Source organism: Equus przewalskii, chromosome 10, assembly GCF_037783145.1.
Source record: "Equus przewalskii isolate Varuska chromosome 10, EquPr2, whole genome shotgun sequence".
Lineage (NCBI taxonomy): Eukaryota > Metazoa > Chordata > Mammalia > Perissodactyla > Equidae > Equus > Equus przewalskii.
In genome coordinates this window covers 39,810,285-39,836,903 of record NC_091840.1, presented here as the reverse complement: position 1 = coordinate 39,836,903, position 26,619 = coordinate 39,810,285, and the positions used below count along the sequence as shown (strand labels likewise).

At 38.7% G+C, this 26,619-nt stretch overlaps 1 protein-coding gene across 2 annotated transcripts in view; it reads right to left on the bottom strand.

The window, feature by feature from the left end:
• The window catches only part of MYO1D (myosin ID), a 319,278-nt gene that overhangs the window by 225,405 nt on the left and 67,254 nt on the right, over positions 1 to 26,619 (bottom strand). For both annotated transcript variants that reach the window (XM_070562560.1, XM_070562558.1), the window contains exons 2-6: positions 10,017 to 10,225; positions 7,948 to 8,041; positions 5,605 to 5,770; positions 4,162 to 4,215; positions 2,415 to 2,510 (exon numbers count right to left, since the gene is read on the bottom strand). In XM_070562560.1, the coding sequence (XP_070418661.1) occupies positions 2,415 to 2,510; positions 4,162 to 4,215; positions 5,605 to 5,770; positions 7,948 to 8,041; positions 10,017 to 10,225 (619 nt within the window). The remainder of the gene's footprint in view (positions 1 to 2,414; positions 2,511 to 4,161; positions 4,216 to 5,604; positions 5,771 to 7,947; positions 8,042 to 10,016; positions 10,226 to 26,619) is intronic.

Here is a 26,619-nt window from a genome sequence, read left to right as displayed (position 1 = left end):
CATTGTTGTGAGAATTGAATGAGGATTTATATAAGGCACCTCTCTAGTTCCTAGCATGTAAAAAGCACTCGATAAGTATCAGATGTTACTATTATTATAAGCCACAAACATGAAATTGCAAGGAAATTAGACCAAAAATCTGCATGTCCTACTGTGGGGGACTGCTGGCTGCTTACATAACAGTCATTTCCCACCCCATTTCTTTCTTGCTGATGGGACCCTGATTTGTTCACCCCTCTCCAGGTGCATGTGTTCTTCGGGGTTGGTCTCCCACCAGCCTCTGGAGGTAAATCTTCATTGCTCTAAACTTATCATGGTGATCTTATTCTCCTGAGCAAATGACTGGTCAGCCATGGGCATGTGATGCCATTCTGATCAATAAGACATGAGGTTTCCCTAGCTAATAAAGGGACATAAGCCAGGAACATTTCCTCTGCCTGTGACTCCTGGGACTGCTGCTGCCATTTTGGGACCGTGAGAAAAATCAGCCCAAGAGGACAAGCCAAATCCAGTGAGGACGGCAGAGTTGTAAGTTGGAGAAACAAATAAGCAAACAACATGCAGGTCCCTATCAACACTGTTAAGGCACTGAATTAACTAACTCTGGAACTACCCTATCTCAGGGCTTCTTGTTATGTGAGATAATTATGGTCCTTATGGTTTTTAGAGACTTTAATGGGGACTTATCACACCTGCAACCCAAAGTATCTTGATTGTACATAATTCTTGTATTTTAGAATAGTTAAGTAAAATTATGATATATAGAGTGCAATCTTCATAGTTATTAAAAGTATTCTATTAATTTATATTTGTTCACATGTGAAGATACTAATAGTTATATTGTAATATAATAAAAGCAGGTTTATTTAATCAGGATTTATTGTCTGATTTCATTTATAAATATATACACATAAACTGTTATCAATAATTTTCTCTGATGGTAAGCTTTTGTGTATTTTTGTTTGCTTTTGGTTCATCTTTATTTTAGGTTTTGACTATGATCATGTCTTACTTCTTTGTTTTTATTAGAGAGGAAGAAAAAAAAGGGGGGAGGATTAAGAGTAGAAGACTTGATGAGAAGAGAGCCAAAGCTAAATTTAGCTTAGAGAAAAGGCTAAATGTTAATTTAATACTCACTTTCTGTGGGGGTTCTACACGATCTGGCCAAAATTAATTTGGTCAATAAGACTATTTGATTAAAAAGGAATATTTCCGGTCACTGGCTTTTTAAGTGTTGATTTTATAATCCTTTCCACATCTTTAAATACCTCTGGCCTAGTCTCAGAAAGATGGAGTGTTGCCCATTCTTGTTTTGTTTGTTTTCAATTAATTTTCAGCCAAACATCCTGCTCTCAGATGATTGTAAAAGTAAAAAGTTCATGCAACTTAAATGGCAAACAATGGAAAACTAACTGCAAAACACTAAATATCATTTATTTCTATGCACTGCAATAAAAATACAGCTAAACTAGTAATGCAGGTATAATTAGGTTAAAATGAATAATAAAAATTTAAAAAAAAGAAACAGCTTTCACATCTTAGATCCTTTCCTTTTATAAACTCATTTACTTTTCCTCCAACTCCAAAAGCAATACATTTTTTATTATAGAATAAATTTAAAACACAATCAGAAGCAGAACAACATAAATATCCATAATCTCATCCATCCAGAATTAACAATTAAAACCTTGGTCTATTTCTCTCCATATCTTATTTTATTTATTTATATACCTTTCCCCAAACAAAATAGGATAATATGGTAATTACTGTTTTATAACCTATCATCAACAAACTACTATATTAGGATTAGCTGTAAAATGACTAGCACACAACTAATTAGAAATAAAAGAGCAGAGTATTTGCATATGTGTGTTCAAGGGCTTGCATGCAAGGGAAGGGGAAAAATGGAAAAATTTGAAAGCTGAACAGAAATGCTCAAAAGGTCACAAAACTATTTCTAGGATATATCAAAATCAATATTTGAAAAAACAGTGAATAGAAATCTTTGACACTCATTTTCAACCAAAGTGCTTTTAAATTTTCTTTTGTCTTATCAACCTGCCTTTGGCCAGATCATACGGTGTATCTTCTTTTGAGGTGGATTTCCTTGTCATATGAATGTTTTTTACAGTGTCACAATAAAAGGAATAGGGTCAAAAATTAAAAGAAAACACAAGATCACAAGACAGAAACTTCTTTCCTGTCAGATGGTGACAAAATATAGTAGTGTGTTATTACGCAAAGTTGTTGAGTCAATAATGTATTGAATCACTGTCCCTGAGAATTTAAAAAATAGAACAGAATAAAAGAGTCATTCGTTTGCCTAAAGGCAGCAGACTAGACCAGATAATTATTTAATGTCCCTCTGATTCTTTGATTCTACATCTGAACAATCTCAAAGAAGAAACTCTCACCTTTAACTGAGCTCCTACATGGATATAGTTGTAGGATGAAAGGGATTTCTGGAGATGGAGAGAGCGTAGTATCTGCTCTGAACCTCCTTGGAGTAGCTGAAAAATATTTAATTAAAAATAAATTGGCAAAATACATTACTGAACCAAATATACCAAATATCCTAACCTAATGGTAATCTAACTTTTATTCATCATCTGGGCTTAGTTCACTTAGCCTAGCCTCCTGTTTCTAGCTTTGACTTTTTTTGTTTTTTTTGATCTAGAAAGTAAATGGCTTCAGCGTCATCAGTTATGGAGAATGTTATACAGTCATGAAGAAAATTACTTAAAAAGTCTTAGCTCTTTCACAATATAACTGGCATAAAAGGTTCTTGCTTTTACTGTGGTCGTTTGTAAAGCAGGAGCCTGTGCTCTGTGGTGGTCACTTGCTTAGTGGCCTCATTATCCAGACAGCAAAGTGGTGTTTCAGAATTCAGAAAAAGTCAAGATTGCCACGGAAGTAAGAGGCATCAGCAGACAGTCACATGTTGAATCACAACATATTTTCCTCATCAATCTCTATCTCTGGAAAGGACGACTGGGTAACCATGACTGCAGTGTTGAACAAAGACAAATTTGAACACGTTCACCCAAGTGGGAAAAAACACTGGGAAAAAGTTACGAGTTCTTGAAATAAACATAACTCTTTCATATTTGGTAGAAAACTAGTTTATTGAAGACATGGCAAGTTGTCAACGAAAACACGAATACAACATGGACAGCCCTTTTAAATAGTGACTTCTAGAAGCCACTATGTTTAAATTCTCTATATTAAACTGTATGCTTTGGTTTACTTAAAAGGTGTAATTATCAGATTTTTAAAATTGATTTTTTAACCAAATATATCCAGATTTGTATATACAAATGAGTATTGTCTATTAAAGAAAATGACTTTGGCTGTGTGGTACTCAACTTATATTGTTACCATTCAGTCACCTCCCAAGAGAGTTTACACATGGAAATCAATCTTATTGATTTACAGTTTTACTTTTTAGAAATCCAAAACAGTATTGCTTACTTTGATCACCCACCTTATTTATTAGCCTTGGTTTATATTACTTTGGACTTTAAAAAATTATAAAATGTATCAAATTGTTATCAGAGTATAAAAACTTGCCAATAGGAGGGCTATTTTAAAAGATTTTGCCTTATACACTAAAAGCACTCCCAAAGAGGCATTCAAATTTTTTTTCTAAGCAATCACAGCTTTGATGGGATAAAGAAGATAATTCTCCCTTGAATTCATAAATCTTGGTTATTTTTTTTCTAAGTAATCATATTGCTTTATAGTCTCTATGAGGAAAACAAATCGAATTTATATTCCCATCTCCGGAGCTCCCAAATATGGGGACGACAGCTACAATTCAAAATAAAACAAAAATAATTTAACATATTTAGAATTTATCATTTCAAAGCTTTCACAGTCATTAAACTGTTATCTACGCTCCAAGGAAATATTGGCGATGCTCAACCAGTCAGTCATCTGGTTGGTTAACCACCTGCCAGCCCTTTACAATCGTCATGCTCGTTAAATCTCTGAAGAAGCACGTGGGGTAGGTTGTGTGCATGCATGCACACGTGTGTAACATGTCATGGGCCAATGGAGGCAAGGGAGGCACAGGACAGGGGAGAGCCCCAACATAAAAACATTCATTTCCTGCACAACTGAGCAAATGATCAATTATCTGCACAACGGGAGATTACTAACCTGATAGAAAGAATGAAAGCTTCTTTCTCCTGGCTGTTGCACAATCACTCGAGACTAAGAAAAAACACATTAAAATTGTTAACATGAAGATGTACTCCCAAAATAAAACGGAAGCCACTTTTCAGGGAGTCCTGTATCAACAGCACATTTAACTGTCCGAAAGCCCCTAAGGATAGCACCCATCTCACACTAGATCTCCTCTATGGGGCTTTCTGTGCAACCTTTTCACTGCTTAAAACAGAGTTCCCTAAACTTTCCAAAGAACGAAGCTATTTTGAGTTTTTCTTTAACCCGGAGCCTAAAGCTGGAATCTTTTTAGAGGGGGTGGGGAAGGAATTAGCAGTGGGCAGAACAGGACGGAGCTAAGGGAGGAATATTCTCAATACTCCCTTCCTCAGAGTCTGCTAGCATTTCAAAGAGCAATGGCTTATGTCCTGTCGTAAAATCGGGTGAAGATCAGACATAGAGACCTCTGCCTTAGATGGTTCCAAAAAGACAGCTTTTAAGAGAGGGCTCAAAATTGGCATTCATTCAAGGGGATCCCTTTGATTGAATATGTACATAAAGAGAAGCCATGAAACATTTTAGAAAAAAGACTGATAACAGGCATTTGTTGCCCTTTCTCAACTGACTGACAAAACTTATTTCCTTAACAGTCTGACTTCAACTTAACAAAAAAAAATAAAGATTATACTGCCATAAAGGTTGCTATGGTATCATTGGATGGGAAACCCTTAACTGAGAAGGCACCTCCGTTCATATCTGAGTACAATTCAAGGTAGAGAATTAACTTGGTGAAGTGCAGTGTGAACTGCAAAAACCAGGCGAATGCACCTATGTGCTCTCCTGCAGTCAGATCCAGCGACAATCAAGGTTAGTCAGGACACAACCTCTCTGGCAGTCCCAAGAGGGTAGTTTTAATTGGAATCTTCTACAAATCGGGCCTCACCTTCATGTGGCAGACAAACATATTCTAAGATTTCACTGACCTAATGCAGTATGCTTCACGATTAGGCTGTAAGGTCAGAAAATACACCTATGTTACTATAAACCAGTGAACATACAGAAACTAGAAGAAAATGAGATGTCAAATTAATTCAAATAAGAACATATGAGAGATGGTGATTTGTAAAAAGGGTAGAAGTGATCAGTCCTGTTAAACCTCACCCAGTAGTTGGCACATATTCATATGCCACCCATCCCTACACACCTAAATCTTTATCTACAAAGTTCACAGCTTTTCCCAGCACTAAAGTGTAAGTGTTACTAAGACACCAAAGGAGAATATCTCGTCATAGAAGGCTAACTGAGGAGCAGGAAGTGAGGGAGAACAGGGTTAAAAGCTACTCTCAAGAAACAAAAGAAATCCAATACATATAATCGGGATTTAAAGAAAAATTCAGCTCTTGTAAATATTACCCTCAGAAATCAAGCACATTTTACCTTCTCCAATAAGTAGTTATTGATATGTCCACCAATAGGGTCCCCCTTGAAATCAAAGTTGATATCCATGTATTTCCCAAACCTGCTTGAGTTGTCATTGCGGTTGGTTTTGGCATTTCCAAAAGCTTCCAAGACACAGTTGGACTTAAGCAACATGTTCTTCACTCTTTAACACAGATAAATGAAAGTTATCATAAAAAGTTTGAGAGGCTGGGCTTTTTAAAAAACTAGACTTCGTTAAAACACATGCAAACATTTATACAGAGATGCTGACTGCAGCATTATTGGCAATAAAATATATATATATAAATAACCCAAATGTACACCAATAGGGATGGATAAAAATAAATTTTTGCTTCCAGCATAATATATACTGACATAGAAAGATGTCTAGAATATATTAATGAATGAAAAATTAAGTTTCAAAATAATATGTATTGCAGGATCTTTGTGTGTGTGTGCGCGCACACGTGCACACATGTGAGTGTTATGTGTGCATGCACAGGTGTTAGTAAATGCTTAAAAATCTCGAGGGAACAGCACATTTCACTGTGGTTACCTAGGTTGATGGGGTAGATAGGGTGGGATTACCAGGTACATTTGCCTTCAACATCATGCTGTACTTTTTAGTTTTTCTTTTAAATGAACATGTTTTGTGAAAATAAGAAAAATCTTAAAAAGATATGTTCTGAAAAGAAAGAATGAATGATACAGAAAATGATACAGTTTTTTAAAGTACTTGCTTATAAAGCCTAGAATAATGAAATTTATTGCATTTAGTTAGACATCATAAATGTGGTCTTTATTAGTTTAGAAATTGCTCATTATTTTGTTTGAAGCTACATGGAACCTCTCCTCTGTACCAGTTATGGAATTCATTCTTTATTCAATGAATGCTAACTTTTTATAGAGCAGTCTCTCCCAATGGATACATTTTAACTTCATGCTAGTCCTTATGTCTTTGCTTTTATTTCACTGACAAGATTCCTCTTACATGGGCATACGTGCGGAAGTGACTTTGGCCACTGAAATGACCTATGTAGCAGATCCACTGTTCCCTCCACTACTATTGCAAATGAGCCTATGACTTTATCTCCTTGTGAAGGAAAGTATGCTTTTAAAATGTGGAGGGAAAACTGCTTGCTTATGGTAAATAAAAGCAACTGTCTATAAAACTATGGTAAGATGTGCTCGTGAGAGACTAGCAAATGTACATAGGCCTTACTCTACTAGACCAACTGGGTTTAGCAATCAAACTAATTTAGTTCTCAGCTACTTACTCTCCTGAGCTCCTAAGGAAATTACAAAAACTTACTTATATCCTTGTCCTTGTCATATTAGATTGCAAAGTCAGAATCAGAAGTGAGGATGTGTCACAATTAAGAAAAATGCATCTTCTGACCTGGCAATCCAGCCCAATTAAGATGAGAAGAAGAAAGCCCACGTAGGGTGCTTTAGCCTATGTTTTCTTCTTTCACATCAACACAGCATCCTTTCTTTCTATTAATAAAACTGAAGATTGTGATGTGTATATGGAACGTGACTCTTAAGTAAATGAATGTTGAAGTTTAAAGTAGCAACTCTGGAAAACTCTTAATTTTCTCTTTAAAAAGTCTGCAGCACATAAGAAACTCAAGTCATGTTGCCTTATAGCCACATTTCTTTCTTTTTTTTTAAACCCTCATTCATTCTTTTCATATTTATTAAGTAAACACTATATGCCAGACACTGTGCTAAATGCTGGACCCAGACAGTGCACACCAGCTTTATGACTTACCCTACTGTGAGCAGCGGCATGGTGCGGCATGAAACCCTTCCAGAAAATGAATCTTATTTACAACTTCTAAGCTCAGGGGTTCTGGTTGCAACAGTGATGGGAAGCCACAGACCTGCCTCCCAGAGCCCCCCTCTGCTCTAGGGAACCTGGGGCTCCTGAGGGCACCGTTTAAAAAACAAAACAAAACAAAACACTAGTGCAGTAGAAAGAGCAAGGAACCAGTGAAAGCTCGAACAACAACACCTAGCAGCAGAAATTACAACACCTTTGCTGACCATGCACAACATTTAAGGCAGCAGTTACAAACCAGAATGGGGAGAATTTCATCTGTTTCAGCATCATTTCATTTTGTTTTATATTTAAGTAAAGCTTACTGTAGTAGTATTTTTCTATTAAAAACAAATATAGCAATAGATTAGTGATGTAAATAAAAGTGCAGAGACAGTGAGCAACAAGAGAGCCAAAGTGGTTTAATCATCAATAACTGCCCAATACCTATCAGAGTTTAGGCCACAGAAAACCGAAGCTCCCACCAGAATTTCTCCCCCTCACTAGAAGGCGCTTACCTTTCAACCTCCGCTCTCTGACTGGGGTTGGTGATGGCCGCGATGTACTGCATAATGTACTTACTGGCTTCAGTTTTACCAGCTCCACTTTCCCCTGCAGGGAAAATTGTGCAAGGCTTAACATTCTAACTTAAACCAAGAGAAAGCTAATTTTTAATAGGATAACTTAAAATTCTGATGTGAGTTATTCACTTAAAATCCCTTATGTTCCACTGTTTGCTTTTTTTGGAGTTATTTTATCCTTTCTTGATATGGTCTTGATTCTAATAGATCTGAACATGTTGAAAAAATAAAACTCCCATAGAAGTAAAATAATAAGTAGATTACAAATCAAGATTTACCTAGTAAAAATATCAAGGGATACAATGTGATAAACAAACTCCTTAGACTAAAGTCTTAGTACTTGGCAGCAACTCGTAAGTCTATTGACTCAAACGGTGGCCACAGCTAAATTCATACAACCTTATTTTCTATAGCAGAATTTCTTTTAATCTTAAGAGGGGTGAAATAATTCTTTCATAAAATTAAAGTTAGAATAATTTTAGTGAAAAAGCAAAAGAAAATAGCGAGCTCCAGACACATGGTGTCACAGAAAAAACACGACAACTGGTATATAAAGGCGGGGAGAAGGGATCAATTTTGAAGCATCTACCCAAATTTTTAAGTGTTTATGCCTTTCGACCCCAAAATCCACTTGTGGAAGTTTATACTATGGAAATACTAAAAATAATAACATCAAATAGTAATTTTCAAAGTTTTAAGAGTCTTTCTGCAGACTACACTATGTGTCATAGCTAAAAACCTGAAAATAAGATGCCTATCAGTCGAGGACTGGGTAAATAAATGACTCAACTACTCCGTGGAATATGACACAACTGTGCGAGAATGCACCTCTTCCATAGGTACTCTAGGGAAAAGCTGTCCACTCTGTACTGTTACGTGGAAAAACTAGTTATGTAACAGCAGTTACAACATAATTCTATACTATAATTATACATTTATAACATAATTACCTATGTAGGTGTGACTACATGTATTTGCACATGCAGAGATAACGTACAAAAGGATAAATGCTCTATTGTTCACAGCTGTGACTGCTGGCATTTCGGGGGAAACAAGCCATTCAAGGGAAGGGACTATTTGCTTTTACCTTATACACTTACAATTGTTTACTTTTTGACAAGCAGGCAATATTGCCTTCCTAATTTGTTTTCATAAAATGTAGTCCTATGATAGAATTCTCTAGCTCTAATATTAAGTCACTTAACTCCTCTGACCCTTAATATCCTCACCTATAAAGCGGAAGCACAATTGTCCTATTTACCACTTCGAGAGTTGTTTCAAGAACAAAATGGAATAAAGATCACAAAAGCGTTTTTAAAAGCATAAGGCCACTATGCAAATGTGAGGTATTATTAGCACTAAAAGAAATCCCCACAGTTTGGGAGAGGCAATCCTGGGTCAGTGGGTGGACCCTTCTCTTGTCCCCATTTCCCTGCACAAGATTCCCTGAAGAGCTCAGCTTTATGCAGAGAGCTCAGCTGCAGGTCTTGGGCACACAGGGTCTGTCACCTGTCTCCTTCCTCTTGGGGCTCTAAAGCTCTGGCCCCCAGCTCTGAGAACCTGTTCCCGGCCCCAGGGCTTCTGCACGTCCCTCGACACTAGTTCCCATTCACCAATCTGACCTTGAGTTCATTCTTCGTTTTTGGTACCTCAGGATTTCATTCTCCTGGTTTCATTCTGTTATTATTTAAAATAATTTTTATCACATTTGAGCCAGTACTTTTATGTGTTTGAGATGTGAGGAAGGATTTTCCATGTCAGCTTAGTCTACAAAATTGACCAGAAGTCCATCCCAAAGTAACGTGTATTTGTAAATGAACCTAGACTAGAGAACAGTCAGAAATGACATAAACAATCTGCTATTTAATGTTCATTACATTTTTTTGTCCTATAAAACTGTTCACATTTCTAACTTCAAAAAAGATCTAATCAGTTGTCTGGATCCTTACGTACCAAACAAGTTAAACACATTTTGACCTTGAAAGTGCAGGGGACCCTCTCGGTACCTGATATCACAATGCAAGTGTCTTTTGATCGCCTCTTCATAGCCTTGTAAGCAGCATCAGCAATAGCAAAGAGATGAGGAGGTCTCTCATACAGCTCACGTCCTTTATACTGCTCCACCGTGTCCCTCCCGTAGATGTTCAACGACTTGTAAGGGTTCACAGAAACGACGACTTCTCCAATGAACGTGTAGATGCGTCCTTTTTCAAATCTGCACAGAAGCCAAAGAAAAGGAAGCAGCAGCTGTGGTTATACAGAAATGCTCTTTCTTTCCTATGAGTCTCTTACTTCCGAGAAAATCCAAATATCCCAGGAAGAATTTCTGAACTGATGCTTCTCATTGGTTCTGAGTTTACTTTTACAGACACTGCTTGAGGCTGCGTCCTTTCAGACGCTGCTGGCAGAAAAGACCATAGGGGTTAAAAGCCAAGAAGGAAGAAAGAATTTAATTTTTCAGAGGCTGGGGATTTCCTATTTCCAAAATAAAGAAGGGTAAGACATGAAAAAAATTAAAATAGTTGAAGACACTAAGAGCTCTAGGAAGAAAATAAATAGAAGCTAAAGCAGGTCTTGAAATCCACTTAGCCAGATTTTCAACTATAAAGCAAACTGTTTAAACACGTTTATTTCTTCTCCCTCTTGAAATCCCACTAAAATGTCAGTAAAGGAATAAAAATAGTAAACTCCATAACAGAGAGAATGGTAAAGGACACACTTCCGGCATAAATCAAGTTCTTTTTTTTTTAAATGATTGCCTAAAGTTCCATAGTGTAGACAGATCATTATCTACTCAATCACCCCCCTCCCCTCCTGCTATTATGAACAATACTGCAGAAAACACTCTTGACACACAATCTTACAAATCAGTGCTTTTATTTCTGTGGGACAGACTTCCAGGAATGGCACAGCTGGTTGAAAGGTATGTGTATTTTTTAAAGCATTTATGATATGATCCAATTTTTTTTACCATAAAAGGCTAAAAAGCCACCCTATAAATGATTTATATGTAAAATCATATGTAGATATATTTTGCAAATGATGACCTAAGCATGGAAGGATATGGAAGAATACACGTTATGTCTTATGTATCTTTCTACACACACAGTAGGGTGATGGGGACGAAGGCCAAGTGGGCAGCTGGAAGGAAGCCATAGGAACAAAGGAAAAAAAGAACTAAAAACCCTGCATAGATGATATGGCTGCTGTTGTGCAAAACTGTGTGTCTATATTAACAAAGAAAAAATCTCAATACAAAATTTAGAAAGTCCACCTATATTCACCATTTACACTATTAACTATTAACTCACACATATAAACATATAGGAACCAGATCTAGGCCAACGCCCAATTGGACATTTCTACACAAGTGGTTGCCACAAACACACTCCACCTGCCGAGAGGCGCAGGTAGACGTACAGCTCACTTCCAAGAGCTGAAGGGAGTGCTGGGACGGGCAAAATGCTGGTCCACTGGCAGCAGCCGAGTCTCTAAGCACTCTTGTATGGCCAGCGGGGCAGGGAAGTAACCATACACATGGGACCACAAGGCAAGAGCCTTAGACTTCCTTTACACTGGAATGAAGGCTGACGGCTATCATTAGGAGTGGAAACAAACAGAAGCTGGTAACATCAACAATACATTAAAACCAAGATTTTTATCAAGTAGTTAGTACATATTTAATAAGCTATTAACCACTTTAAGGTTTTCTGTACACTTTTCTACTGTGGTTTTCTTATGCATCCCCCCTGTTGCTAGAAAGTTTATATGGTAGCTAAAAGCACTGACTCTGGAGTCCTTCACACCTGGGTCTGAACGCTCACATTGCAAACTTGATAGCAGTGAGACCTCGTAAAAGCTACTTAACCTCCATGTGTTCCGGCTTCTTCATCTGTAAAAGGGCGATAATTATACCCTTCTCTCTCCAGGCATTGAGTAAGCGCTTTAAAAAAAGGCAATTAATCTTGTGCTTCCAATTATGTTCTGCATGAAGGAGATTTTTAATAAATGCTTTTATTTTATTAACACTGCTACTTAGATTGCAGCAATCCCTACACACGAGGAATTAATTCAGTGATCATAATCCGATTCCTTGCCTCAGGCGTCAATCAACTACAAATCACAAGCAGAATGTCTACATAACTCAGGCTCAAAGACCCACAAAAACAGTAAAAAGCTAAGGTTCACTACCCAAGCCTTTCTGGCTTAACCTGCAAATTTACAGGACATGCTCAACTGTTGTCTTCAAAGATAAGAACGAAAAGGGCAAAATTCTTTAGTTTTAAAAACACTGTCCAAACAGAAAAAAATAAAGAAAAGGGGGAGGACGTTACCTCATGAGTCTGGAACTCTGTGACTAAGAGACACAGCGAATAACAAGTGAGATTAGAATGTTGTTCTAAGATTCCAGGTCTGTCCAGTCATGCACCTTCACGGAAATTCTTTTTTTATTTCAAATAGAATATTTTGTTTGTCAAAACTTCTAGGCATCACGTTTGTAAAACACAATTAATATACACATATAAAATCATCAAACGCATAACTATTAACTTGAAGATTGTGGCAAAGGGTCCACAAAATACGGTATTAAATACAAAGCTTCAGCGATTTACAAAATGTTAGACGCTTATCTGATTTGAAACTCTACGTCTAGTTACCAAACATGAAACTTCCAATTTGGTTAGGTCTTAAAATCACCACTAGATGGTGCCAGTTTACACTTTAACGCCAACCCAAGATTGCAGTTTGCTTTGGAAAGCCTTAGGCTACGAAGTCATAAGCACGAAGGCAATGTGCTTCCCAAGGTAAGGCACCTGCTTGGTTTGCTCCCAGGAGGAACGGCAGTAATAATCCTAGATGACAAATGGGGTGATACCATCTCTTATTAGAGACCAAGGAAGGCATTTCTATGACCTTTCTGTGGAAACCTTTTATGACACACTTTTGTAAGTCATTCTTCAAATATTGATTTAGTATCTACCTTGTGCAAGACTGGAGTGAGCCTGACCCTGGGAATTAAAAAAGGAATAAAGAACAGGGGAGTATTGTAAGCAAATAATAATAACATAGTACGACAGGTAGGATATAAAAGCATGTGCTGCGGTAGCAAAGATTATCACAACAAACTCCTTTCAGTGTGGAAACCTAAAGAGTAATATATGAACTCCACAGCAGGGCATACAAGGTCTTCTTGTGTCCTGGCCTCCGCATTTCTCTTCACTTGACCTTCCTAACTACCCACAACATATCCACCCATCAAAGCGTCCTCACTCTGCCCCTCTCTGTCACTCTTGCCTTCACATTAATGAGCTATTTATAGTTCCCAAGCTCACCATGCCTTTATGGTTTGCCTACGGGGTTCATTCTGCCCAGAATACCTTTTCCCCACCCAGTCTCACCTTCCCCCATCAGCTTGGCAGATTCTCAGTCTTTCTTCAAAAGCCCAAGTAAGCATCAACTCCTCCCGGAAGCCATTCTTTCTTTCTTTCTTTTTTTTAAAAATTATTTTATTGGGGTCATACTGGCTTACATCATTGTGTAAATTTCAGGTGTTCATCACCATATTTCAGTTTCTGTATAGACTGCTTTGTGTTCACCACCAAAAGTCCAGATTTTATCCGTCACCATTCACATGTGCTCCCTTACTCCCTTCGCCCTCCCTTCACCCCTTTCTCCTCTGGTAACACTAATCTGTTCACCTTGTCTATGTGTTTGTCTGCTTATCTTAGGAAGCCATTCTTGACACCCCATCTGCAATACAGTACTATGGTCTTGCTCTGTACAGATTTTGTTTTTTCTTTAGAACTTCCCAAAAAGTTAAAAATAGCTTAACGGCAATTGACTTTTAAAACTTAATTTAAGAAGTTTAAAAATATTTATTGAATGAGCCAGATATTTTTGTTGGCTTCTGAATGAAATAAAGAGGTTCTAAAGAAGGTTTTGAATTAATGAATAGCAATGGAGAAAATATAAAGGCTATGCCTCTGAAGAACAATAGTCTTTTGTACATGAATTCTGAGACACTGATTTTTAAAAAAAAATAGCCTCATTAATTTGCACGTGTCACTTATATAAAAGAGTACCTCCAACAGGAAGGCAAGATGTATGCAGCTCCTTCAGATCAGTCACGGGCAGACGGCAGCAAAACCCTACAGAGAAGTAGGACACTAGGGGCCGGGGGAGCAACCCTCGGAAAACAATACTAAAGATAATGAAGTGCTAATTGTGGACTGCCATAATCTTAAACACGAGGCAGAAGCATGTGTCAAGATTAGAAGAACACGAGGGAGGCTGGCCTAATGAGAGCAGAAAGCTTGGATTGGGGAATCCAACTGGATTAGGGAATCCACTGTTGGAGAACAGTGGGAAAAGGAGGGAGTCAGATTATATGTGACGTGATAGGCTCTGAAAGCCAGGCTGAGGAAGTTTAAATTTGATGTGACTGGAAACAGGGAATCGGTGAAGACTTTTCTAGCTGAAGAGATCAATAAGGCCGGCCCTCAGAATGGCAGCAGAAACGAAGGAAAGAGAAATTTGAGTTATTTCAAAGGGAACTGGACAGAATTTGAACACTCACTGAACTTGAGGGACAAAACATATCTAACTTTGAGCTGGGTGGAAAAGAAAAAGGAATTTATTTTGGATGATGAGATCTCACATGTACTCTTCAGGCTTCTAATTTCAGTTCACTCACTAACAGAATTCAGTGTTATCCTTGATTGACTTTTAAACTAGATGGAATCAATTATAATCAGAAGGAAAATTCTCTGTGAATGGTCCATTATGTTTTAATGAAATCTTTATTCATGATTAAGTATTATTTATTTCATGGGAACATACACTTTCGGATAGGTGTTGCTTAATCACATTGATTTGGCTAGTTTTCCTTCTCTTTTTAATGCAAATGAAATCTTAAGTTATTCCATGAACATTCATCTTTCTCAGGAGAGGGGTTAACCTACATACCCCATTTCTTTGCCTTCCATTATCTCCTCAACCAACTCCAATCTGGGTTCCACTCCAGCACTTCAATAAATCTTGAGCAAACTTCCCAAAGTAATTTCCCAATGAATTTGCTAAATTCATTGGTTGATTTTCTGTCCTCATCTTACTTGGTTTCTCAGCAGCACTTGACACTGACTCCCATTTCCTCAACACGCTCTTCTCCATGAGGCCATATTCTCTGGGTTTTCCTCCTCAGTCTCCTTTGTGGCCTCCTCCTTTACTAATGATCTCTAAATACTCAAGTTCTCTAGGGTTGAGGCCAGGATCAACTTCAGATACCATCTGAGGGACTCCCATTTAAGGAGGATAGAATAGTGACATCTTGGCTCTCTTCTACCCTCTGAAAATCAACAACAAGCACAGTAAAACAAAATAAAAACAGAAAGGAAAATTTTACCTACTATGAAGCAAAAAACTAGCCATAACTCTTGAAACACAAGCTATGAAGAAAGGTTGCGAAGTGCTACGAAAACTGGGCCTAGCTGAGGGAGGTTGCTAAGAGTGAACATATGCCTCTGCAAATCTCAGGCACTGAAGCAGAGTTCTCCAGAAGAAGGCTGTCGTTCCCGAGTGGCCAAACCAAGAATTTTCTGATAAGAATGGCAGAGTCTCAGGATGCAGGGGGCTGCAGAACAAAATGAGTCCCGTCTGACACTTCTGAATAGCCACAAGGTGGGGCTACAGGAAGAAAGGAGTAGAAATCACATTTTTGCAAAAGAAGGCTGTCAGAGTGGGGAGGCAAAAGACAAAAAGGAGGTGTGATTGCTCTGCAGCAGATGCTCTTGATAAATGGAAAGAGGTAAATGCTAACTCACCTCCCCGAAGCCTCATGGCACACGTATGGGACCCGCCTGCTAGTCAGGCAAGCTTCTTGCCATTTCAGGGCAGAGTGTTGGTGAGAAAGGGTTTAAAAATAACCGATTCCAAACTCAGTGATCTACTGGTCATTCCAAAGCACACTATCTTTCAACAACTAACTAACCCAGAATCAATACCCACACAAAAAAAGTAGGTCATGAAGGAGAAAAATGATGGGAAAATATGTCTGGATGAAAGCAAAGAATATAAAGAAAATATAGCCCTCTAAACAAAGAGATCAAAGAAAACATCATTAAAAAAAAGAGAAATCATGTTTAAAATCTTCTTTTAAAAGGAGATGAGAAGCTGGAAGAGCTCAAGAAAAGATGGAAGAGGAAAAAATCCCATAGAAATGAAGGTCACATTAAAAGACATAATAAAGAGGGACTAGACACTGTTGAAAATAGGGACAAGAAGAAAAGGTGGAGAAAAGTAAGCAAAATGAAATGGAAAAACAAAGTTAAAATAAAGCAGAAAGAAGAAAATTATAGAAGTGGGAGATAATGGAGATCACATAATTGGCGTACCTGAAGATTCTAGTATATGAGAATGGTGACATTCCAAAACAACAAATAAATATACCAATAATAAATGTCAATAAACAGTGTTAGAAATGGGCTAGGCACTTGGAAAAACAAAAAAACACAGATGATTACTGTGATGGATTGAAGTTTGCCTCCCAAAAACACAGGCTGAAGTCCCAAGCCTGGTACCTGTGAAAGTGACCTTATTTGGAAATAGAGTTTTGCAGAAACAATCAAGATGAGGTCATTAGGATGGGCCCGAATCCAATATGACTGGTGTCCTTATGAGAAGAGGAAAATGCCACGTGGAGACAGAGACAGATCAGGAGGACACCATGTGATGACAATGCAGATGCAGCTACAACCCAAGGAACGCTAAGGTTTGATGGTCACCACCAGAAGCTGGGAAGAGGCAAGGAAAGAGGCTAACACCTTGATTTTTGGACTTCTGGCCTTTAGAAGTGTGAGACAGTAACTGCCTATTGTCTTAAGCCACCCAGTTTGTGCTAATTTGTTATGGCAACTCTAGGAAACGAATACAACTAGTTACACCAAAATAAATTCTATGAAAACATGTCTCAACCTCACTTACTTTTAAAGAAACGCAAATCAAATCAACATGATACAATTTTTCACCTAGAGACCAGGAGTTTTGATAGTGAACAGTGTTAGCAAGACTATAAAGTCACAGGTGTATCATCTTAATTGGTCCAACCCCCTTCAATCCATTCTCCATACAGCAGCAAGTGTGATCTTAAAATATAAATTTAACTGCTCATTCCTGTCCTGAAACCTTTTTAATGGGAAACCTCAAGGTCATGTCAATCTGACACCCAGATACTGGCTTATCTCATGCCACCCCTGATCACTGTGTGCTCTGGGGGAGAATAAAACAAGCCCTTTCTCCATCTAAATTGCCCCCATCATCCCACACTTATTTGTTTCCTTTATAGTAGTTACCACAAGTAGTTTCTTGTTTACTTGTGTATTGTCTGTCCCCAGGGGAACAGAGACCACATCTATCTTGTTCATTGCTTTATCTTCAGCATGCGATACAGGGCCTGGAACTTATAGGGGATGGTTAAATATTTGATGAATGAAAAAATAAAGGAATGAATGAATGAGTGAATCTCTTTAGCCCACCTCCACTCTCTCAGAAAATCGTTTTGCATTCTACTAATAGAGAAAATTCAGAATATCAGGTATGAAAAACTTTAAATCACCTACCATCTTTACCATTTTTATTTCTATTTACGTGTTTAGTTTCACTTCTCTTTTTTCTGATGACCCTTACGACTTTCAAATATGGGGGTGGGAGAGGATTAAATATAGCAAGATGTCACCTAGTTTTTAAAAGATGGGCCTTATTGCCATGTCCCAACAGAAAATAATAGTCTTTTACTTCATGGGAGCAACTTCACATAATCTAGATACAAATAACAATTTTTATTCCAGGAAAATATAATTAAATGGTATCTACTCCAATTCACCCTCTGAGACAGGTGTTTCTCTGCTGGAGAGGGAAGTCATGAAGTATGTAGGGCTGACTTAGAGTTGGAGTACAGACTCATAGACTACGCGGGGTGAAGGGAGGGGAGAGGGAGAGGTATGTGCACACACACTAGCTCTGTCCACTGGGAGAGCACAGAAGCAATGACACCCAAATGGTGGCTTGTAAATACCATTCTTCTTAATTAAAAAGACCCAGGACTCCTTGGAGAAAAGCTGATTCCAGAATCGGGACAGAAAAAGTATAATAAGATGAGCCTGGAAATATCTTCTTGAGCCAAAAAGTAGGGAAGTACTCAAAGAAGGACAGGGACGGGTCATTCTCTGGACACAGAGGCCAGCTTGAATGGGCTCCCACTGGCCAAATCTGGAACCATATTAGCATTAAAATAAGTAATGTCAGTAACATTGTAATCCATTGAATAATAAGAATCTATGAGTTCATATTGATATAAAAAAGAAAGAAAGAAATGAGAGGAAGAAAAGCTCTTCCTTAGAGTGGAATGTCAATTAAGAAATATAGAGGAATGATATGAGTTAGAAAATTATCAATGTATGCTAAAACTAGTAGTTGAAAGTGTGACAAGGAACAGGATATTTACACAGCCTCAAAGTGTCTCCCCACAAGTCACTTATTAATTACAAAAGGAAAGACTAACTTTACAGTGGAGAAATGTTGTGATCACTTAAGAGATCAAAGTTACCATCACTGATATTGGAACAAACCAACATATGTGCCTGTGATGGTTAATTTTACGTGTCAACTTGACTGGGCCATGGGGTGCCCAGACATGTGGTCAAGCATTATTCTGGATATGCCAGTCAGGGTGTTTCTGGATGAGATTAACACCAGAACTAGTAGCCTGAATAAAGCAAAGTGCCCTCCCCAGTGTAGGTGGGTATCATCCAATCTGCTGAAGGCCTGTTTGGAATAAAAGGGTGAGTAAGAAAGAATTCTTTCTCTCTGCTTGACTGTCTTTGAGCCAGGACATAGGTCTCCTTCTGCCTTCATACTCAGACTCAGACTAGAACCTACAATATGGGCTCTCCTGGGTCTCAGGCCTTCAAACTAGGACTGGAACCATAGAGCTGGTTCTCCTGGGTCTTGCCGACTGCAGATCTTGGACTTCTCAGCCTCTATAATTGTGTGAGCCAAAAATCTCTTTAGATATGTATATATAAATTCATACAGATGTATGTATCCTATTGGTTATGTTTCTCTGGGGAACCCAAACTAATATAGATTTTGGTACCAAGAGTGGTTCTAGAGAAACAGAATTTTAAGGATGAATTTTCTAAATTGGTTCTGGGGTTTCTGGAATTGGCTCTCCGAAGCCCCGAATGACTCTATTTCCAGCAGTATAGACAGCACTGAAAGTTCATGGTGTGACCCAGCAATAGAGAAATACAAAATATCTCCATTGGATACTCCTAATCAACTAGTATAAGAAGCAAGGAGCTGGGTAACTGTATATGAGGCTTTCAAACATTTTCGGAAAACTAACTAACATACGCAGTGGCTGGTAACCCCTAATGTTGCTGGACAAAGTGACGAATGAAAAGGATGAGCTCAGGGATACAAATTCCCAGCTTAACTGCTGCAAAATGACCTGAAAGTTTCTATGGGTGCCCTGACGGAGAGCCTCATCTCCTGTACCTGCAGGGCTGAGAACCCAGACAAATACGTGCCTCCTGATAGGATGCAGTGAGAAGGACACAACCGTCATTTCTGCGCTGTCCGCCACCAACACATAACCTGAATCTAATCAGGAGGAAACACAAGACAAACCTAAATTGGAAGACATTCTACATAACTGGAAAACTTCACAGTCAAGAAAACAGAGACAGGCTGAATATTCCAGATTATAAGAAATTAAAGAGATAACCACTAAATGCAAGGCACACTACTTGGAAGTTTCTTTTAGTATTCTTGGAATTTTTCTGTAAATTTGAAATTATATAAAAATTAAAAGTTGCTAATAAAAAAAACCCCCAACTTCCAAGCTTCTTTATATAGTAAGTTTAAATTTTTATTAATTTATTAATTTTGAATAGGCCATACAGACTAAGTAAAAAATTCAAAAGATGTAAATGAATTGATAGTGAAAACTGTTTCCTTCTCTCACCTTTCCCACAGTTTCCCTCATCAGAGGTAACCAGTGCTACTGGTTTCCTGTGAATCCTTCTAGAAATAGTTTATGCATACACACACATATGTGCACATAGAGTTTTTTACATGAATGACTTTTTTCTCTAATTAAAATGTATATCTTGGCGATAGTTTCATGTAAGTAAGTAGAGAAAAGCCTCATTTTTTTATGCCTGGATACTGTTACATTTCATGGGTGAATATACAGTAACATATTTAATCAGTCCCTATTGGATATTTAGGTTGTTACCAATCTTTTGTTACTATGAACAACGCAACTATGAATATAATGGTATATATATTTCTTTGTGCGTATGTATACGTATACCTGCAGAACACATTTCTAGAATTGACGGTGCTGGTTCAAAGAACGTGTGCAATTTAAACTTATAAATTATTGCCAAATTATTCTCCAAAAAGGCTGCAGTAATTTATACTTCCATCTACAACATATCAGAGTTTCTGTTTCCTGGGTGGGGATTTTTTAGCCAATGACGCTGGCCCACTTCGAAAGGACAGCCTATACTGCAGTTTTATTTTCAAAGTACACAAAACTTTGACCCCTTTCTTTACTGATGCACCAAACTTATGCAATGTTCATTAGCTTACTGCCAGCTTTCAATAAGGTTCAGTCCACCTTCCCCAGTTCCTAGACAAGAATCTCTTCCAAGGGTGAAGGCATCTTGTTTCTGACTCTTCTGGCAAAATCATGGTCTCCACGAGATGGAGTCAGTTTGTTTTATTCCCTTTACCAGACTGTGCATTCCTGAGATGGGCAGGGAATATGTGCTGGAAAGATTATGAGCTCTGGAGTCACACAGCCTTGCAGCCCTGGGTTTGAATCCTGACTCTGCTAGTTACTGACTGTGTCCACTCATAGCTGTCTGAGCAACTAATAAGTGCCATGTGCCAGCACTATGCCAAGAGTTTGAGTCACAAAGGAGAATAAGGCAGAGTATTACTGTACACAAAGGTCTATGTAAACAGACAATGCCATGTAGTAATAAGCACAATGATAGAGGGTTTAAAAATTACTATTTTTAATTTATCATTCCCCTCTTGCTCACGCGCTCTCTCTCTTTCTCTCTCTCTCTCACACACACACACACATACACCATCACACTGTTTCAGAAAATAATTAAGGCAATAACAAAGACAGAAAAGATGCTGTGGCAGCTTAGAGAAAGGATACCCAACCCAGCTTTAAGAGTGGGAGGGTTCAAAGAACATATCCTAAAAATTCAGTTACTGACATCTGCATTACTTATGTGATTACACAGTCTCCATGTAGATTGTTCCAGGCACTTCTTGGCTTAGACTTCCTCAAGAGCATCTAGAATAAGATGCTTTATTTTGACTTTTTGTGAATATACCAAGGGTTTGGAAGAGAAGCTTTAGAAGCAGCAACACAGCATGGGGGTATCCCTGGGCCCTCAACAGCAGAGGAAAGGGTGTGTTGAGAAAGGGCACGCTGTAACCTGACTGCAGTTCAGCACTAACTAGCTCTTTTATCTAACCTCTCTGTGCCCCACCTTCTTCATCTGAAAAGGGGGGCAATACCAGCCCTCACAAGATTGTTGTAAGAAACGAGCTACTCCATTCACTGGAACACTCAGCATAGCACTGGCACCCGGTAAGAGCGCAATAATATGAAGTCTTCCTTTTACCATGAATAATACTGCAAGCCGTCTGAATGGCAGGAAGCGGCTTTCCTTAGCTCAGGGCCCATTGTCCAGTGCGTTGCATCAGTGCTGAGTTGTGTTTATTCTCACAGCAAGGGTCACTTTTGTTAGCGTAATGAATCACGATCTAGCTTGGCATCACGTCCGGAAAGCATTCTTCCAGCAGTTCAGAGGGACCCTCTAAAGCCAAAAAACCCTCCGTAAAATGTTACGCTTCCCACAGGACTTGAGAACCTAGTTAGGGCCACTGGCAGTGGTTTTACTGACTTCCTGAGTTCATCTCCTGGTTTTCTTCTGCAGACCAGCATCCTTCCATGTGAGCAGCACAAACAGTAGTTAACCACAAAGTGTGGTCAGGAGATACGTGGCTGAATTATCTACCGTTTTCTTTTTTCTTTTTTTTTGCAATGGAGAAAATTTGTTTTTGATATATACATTTTAAGACGATTGCTTTTTTAAAACACATTTCTATTATTTAGTAAGGCATGCCTCGTAGAGAAATATTAACCTTAAATGTCCTTATTGTTGTCTTCAATTTTATTTGTCTTCATTTGTTCATTCATTCAGTAGTTATTAGCATCCATGTTCCAAGCACTGTGCTGGGGAGCCCCAGGTAAAGGAAGGAACAGGCAGACTCCATTCCACCCTAATGCAGGGTAATGAGAAGGACAGACACTAAAGAGGAGATCCCGGAAGAGGCAAGGCTGCAGTAGCTGTTTGGGGAATCCAGAGCAGGACAGGACTACCGCATAGCAGAGAGAGCAAGAGGGGAATGGCGGAGGTGTGTGAGGGGAGGGGCTAGAGCATGCAAAGCCTTGCAAGCAAGACAGGGACTCTGGACTTCATCTCCCGGGCAGAATTTTAAGCACGGATCATACATTTGCTTTTTTGAAAGCCCCCTCTGATTGCAGGGTGGAGAGCACTGAGCACCTGGGGGTGGAGCAGCTGGGAGACTACTGCATTAGTCCTGGGAAGGGGTGACTGGGGCTCTGGTTGGGACGGAGCCGTGGAGAGACGAAGTGAATGGGCTTCAAGAGTAGAAGCAGAACTGGCAGACGGAACAATTTCCTGGATGTGAGAGGTGAGAAACAGGGGGGTGTCAAGGTATCTCACATGAGGGACAGTGTGGGCCACGATGCTGCTGAGGAACGAGAACAGGGACAGCAGAGGAAGAGCGCAATTTTAGGAGGCGGCCATGATTCAGACAGGCTATGTTGAGTCTGAGATACCTGACGGATGTCCGAGTAAAGATGTCGCTCATTCTCCTTTCTCTCATCATCGAATTAAACCCAATCCGTGGGACACAAAGGGAATAATAGCGAGGACAGCAACAGAGTATCGAGAGCACGAAGAGGGCAGCAAGAAATCCCCTCCTGTCACCATGGGCAAAGTCTGCAAGGAGACCACAGGCTCCGCTGCCTGATTTAAAAGCAAGAAAAAGGTTTTAAAGAGATAGGAAAGATCTGTGTTCTAATTGAAACTTTTTTACTAACTAAATTTGATCATGTCAAGTTACGCAGTGACTCCTACCTTCCTGGTCTAAGGAAACAGTATAAACAATCACAACACCTTCTTCCCACGAAAGCTATCTATTAAGGTCCCAGGCAATCTGGTTAGAAAAAATACAATGGCTACCTCTCAGTACACTGTCTAAATCTCTTGACTTTGGAAGGCACTTTTACCAAAAATCACAACTCATTCACTTGACAGAAGGAAAGAGATATTTTACAGTATAGTTCAATGAAAACAAGCTAAGTCTCAAGGAGAAAAAATAATCTGTCAAATATGGGCTAGCAAATCATGCCCACAAATACAACGGCTGGGTTGACATCTGTAAATGGAATGCTTTCACTTTTTGTTCTTTTGTCTGCTGGGGGTAACTGAAAAGGGCTCAAATTTCAAGTCTGTCACTGCGATGAGGATACTGGCCACTCACAGGGCACTCAGTCAAGCAGTCACTTTACAACAGATGAGTCTGCTACTAGTGGTCTCAGGACATTTCACGCTGGGCAGAGAATCACTGTTAGGTGAGGGCACCTGTAACTTCAACACACCGTTGAAAACGAATCCTGAAATGGTGATGCTTTCATCTCACAGGAAAGCGGTTCTTTTCATGAGATTATAAAGGGTTTACAAGTTTACCAAACTCACACCATGGAATGCAAATTGTCTGTTTTGGTCATCATTTACCACCCTATATCATTTAATTATTTAATTGACTGATTGACTTTGCTACAATCCTAGTACAGGAAATACAGAGATTGGTGAAGTGCACCACAGTGACTGTAAGAGTCCTTAGAAACTACAGACGCTCAGACCACTAGACGGACGTTTAAACATTCACATGCCTTTAAAATTAGTAAAAAAAAAAAAAAAAAAAACACCAAAACCCCAAAACAAAAAACCTCAATGAAGATGTTATATATTTCACAGTGTCAGCATAAGAATAAATCACAACATCATTATTTAGCTATGAAATGCTGAGTGTCTAATAACGACAGGTATGAAAATCCAGACCAAAACATAAGAATGAAATTTTCCCTTTAATAACACAACACTGTATTTTCTCCTCGGATCAACAAATAATAAATATAATTTCTCCAACATAGGGCTCAACTCTTACATACTTATTCCTCTTCATCCATTCCATTTAAAAATGATTTCCTATTACAGTAACCATCTGGCTGCCCGGCATGCCTGGAGAAGTAGCAAACTGCCTTTTGCCTTAACCAAGGAGCTTGCCTATTTATAAATCAACACTGCTCAGGAAAATGAAGGATGCCTGGACCGGAGTCCGAAAACCCTTTGGTAGGAAGGCACAATTATATGAATTAATAACAATTATGCATTTTAAATAATCCTATAAACCACTTAAACAACAGTACTGAACATTCTTTTGAAAAACAAATAAATAATCCCAGGAGGTTTGAGGAGTAACTAAATAAGATAAACTTGGGACCCTTATCCCACCCTGCCGTCAAATGCACACTGGTAGGAAGTCTCCCTACCTTACGCTGTTCTTAGGTATGCCACTCCCGGGGGGTTCTCCGGGTAACAAGAAACCTAACCGTTTTAATAACTATGCCTAATTTAGTGAAGGACAGAAAACCTAATCAGTCTCCTGCATCACTTTTTAAATACTGTAGTTCCTTATCCCAATTTTCATAACATGTGAAGGCTTTGACATATTTAAAGCAAGGTGTTCCCAGGTGTTATTGAGTCTTGGGGCAACCAGACGGGCAGCTTTGGGGTACAAGCTGGGTGGTAGTTGTGGCTGGAGACACTTGAGAGAAATAAATGGGTAGCAGTCAACTGAATGGGTTATTTCCATTTCAGTTACTGTGACAACACCTGTTTTACGTTCAATAGACAAAGTCACACTAAACTAATATTTATGGTGCACCTACTGTGCCAAGATATTTTTCACATATGTTGCCAATCATATATTTATTAAATATTAATAGAAAACCTTCCAAAATCTTCTTTTGTTGCCATCACATGCCTAGTTACAGGTAAGAAGGAAATCACCATATATTTAAACCAGTCACCTAACTACCATCTCTGCTTGGAGAAATCTGAATTACAAAGCAAGGCCTCCACTGGCCTGGAAGGGAGATCTATTTCTACTCCAGGGTGGAGTCTACTATAAGAATAGGAAAACCGGACAGTTTCCCAGATGCTCCTATTCATTTGGCTATAGTTTCTGTTGGAGTGAACTAATAGCCACCACAGAACTGAGCAGAGAATTTCAAAACCAGCAAAAGTATTTATTGAATGAGTGAATGAATGAATGGCCAGAAACTCTGTCAGCTGGCTCTCCTTCGCTTTCTTTGTCAGAAGTCTGTAACATCTGAAAGCCACATTTCCTCATGTAAAGTTTTTAGTTTTGCGTTATCCTTATACTTACATTTGGCATTTTCTGTTGGCTTGAGGTCTTTGTTTGTTTGTTTTTTAAAACATTCCTTGTGTCTAAGGTAGAGTGAGGGGTTAACTTCCTTTCCCGGATCAGCAGTGCAGGATTTCTGTCATGTAGGCAGCCTGGCTGTTTGTTGGACGGTGGACAGTAGCCTTGGGGGAAGGAGGGAGATTGAACTGACGTGTTTAGTATTCCAATGCTGGGAGTGTCTGGGGGCATACAGAGCTTTTACAGTGCTAATCTGCTAATGCTGTCACTCCTCTGAGGCCAACAGCCCCTTAAGGGAAATTAAAAATGTCAGAAGCCATCCCCAAGGGAAACATCAAACACTGCTCTCTGGGGCCCCTGGATAATGGCTGTTCATTTTAAGACAGAGTTATTTTGGTAAGGAGAAGGGAGCTGAATTTGGAGAGATTTTAAAAAGCTATCAAAGGTGAAAGACATCAGCTATTACCACTCTGCAAAGAGTTTTCATCTTTACATGATATTTGAGATGTTGCTTTTTACAGTTTTTTTCCTACATTGTAATCAAGTTTCCTAAGAAACTGTGAGCTGAATTTCATTTTAACTTATTTTCACTTATTCCTAGTACACTGCCATGGGACCCAAGGGAATTTTTACTAAGGAAGGAGGGAGCTAGAACCATTAAGAGATTCACGAAAAAAAACTCAAAGTGTTACACGGGCTCATATTCAGATTATAAAAATCAACACATCTCAAAGACAAACATGATATGAATAAGCTACTACTTTGCTTTATCCAGTCAGTCCTTCTCCACTTGTGAAAATAACCAAGTGTTGTCTATATTCAGGAATACCAGACATCAGGAAGTGAACTAAGAGAATAAGAATGTGGTGGCAAAGAAAAGAGTCAAAAACTAAAAACAGATCAAATACATCAGGAAATGGAAAAAACAAATAATTTTCCCTCTTTTTTTTCTTAGTTCTAAAGCAGAAATTAAATCTT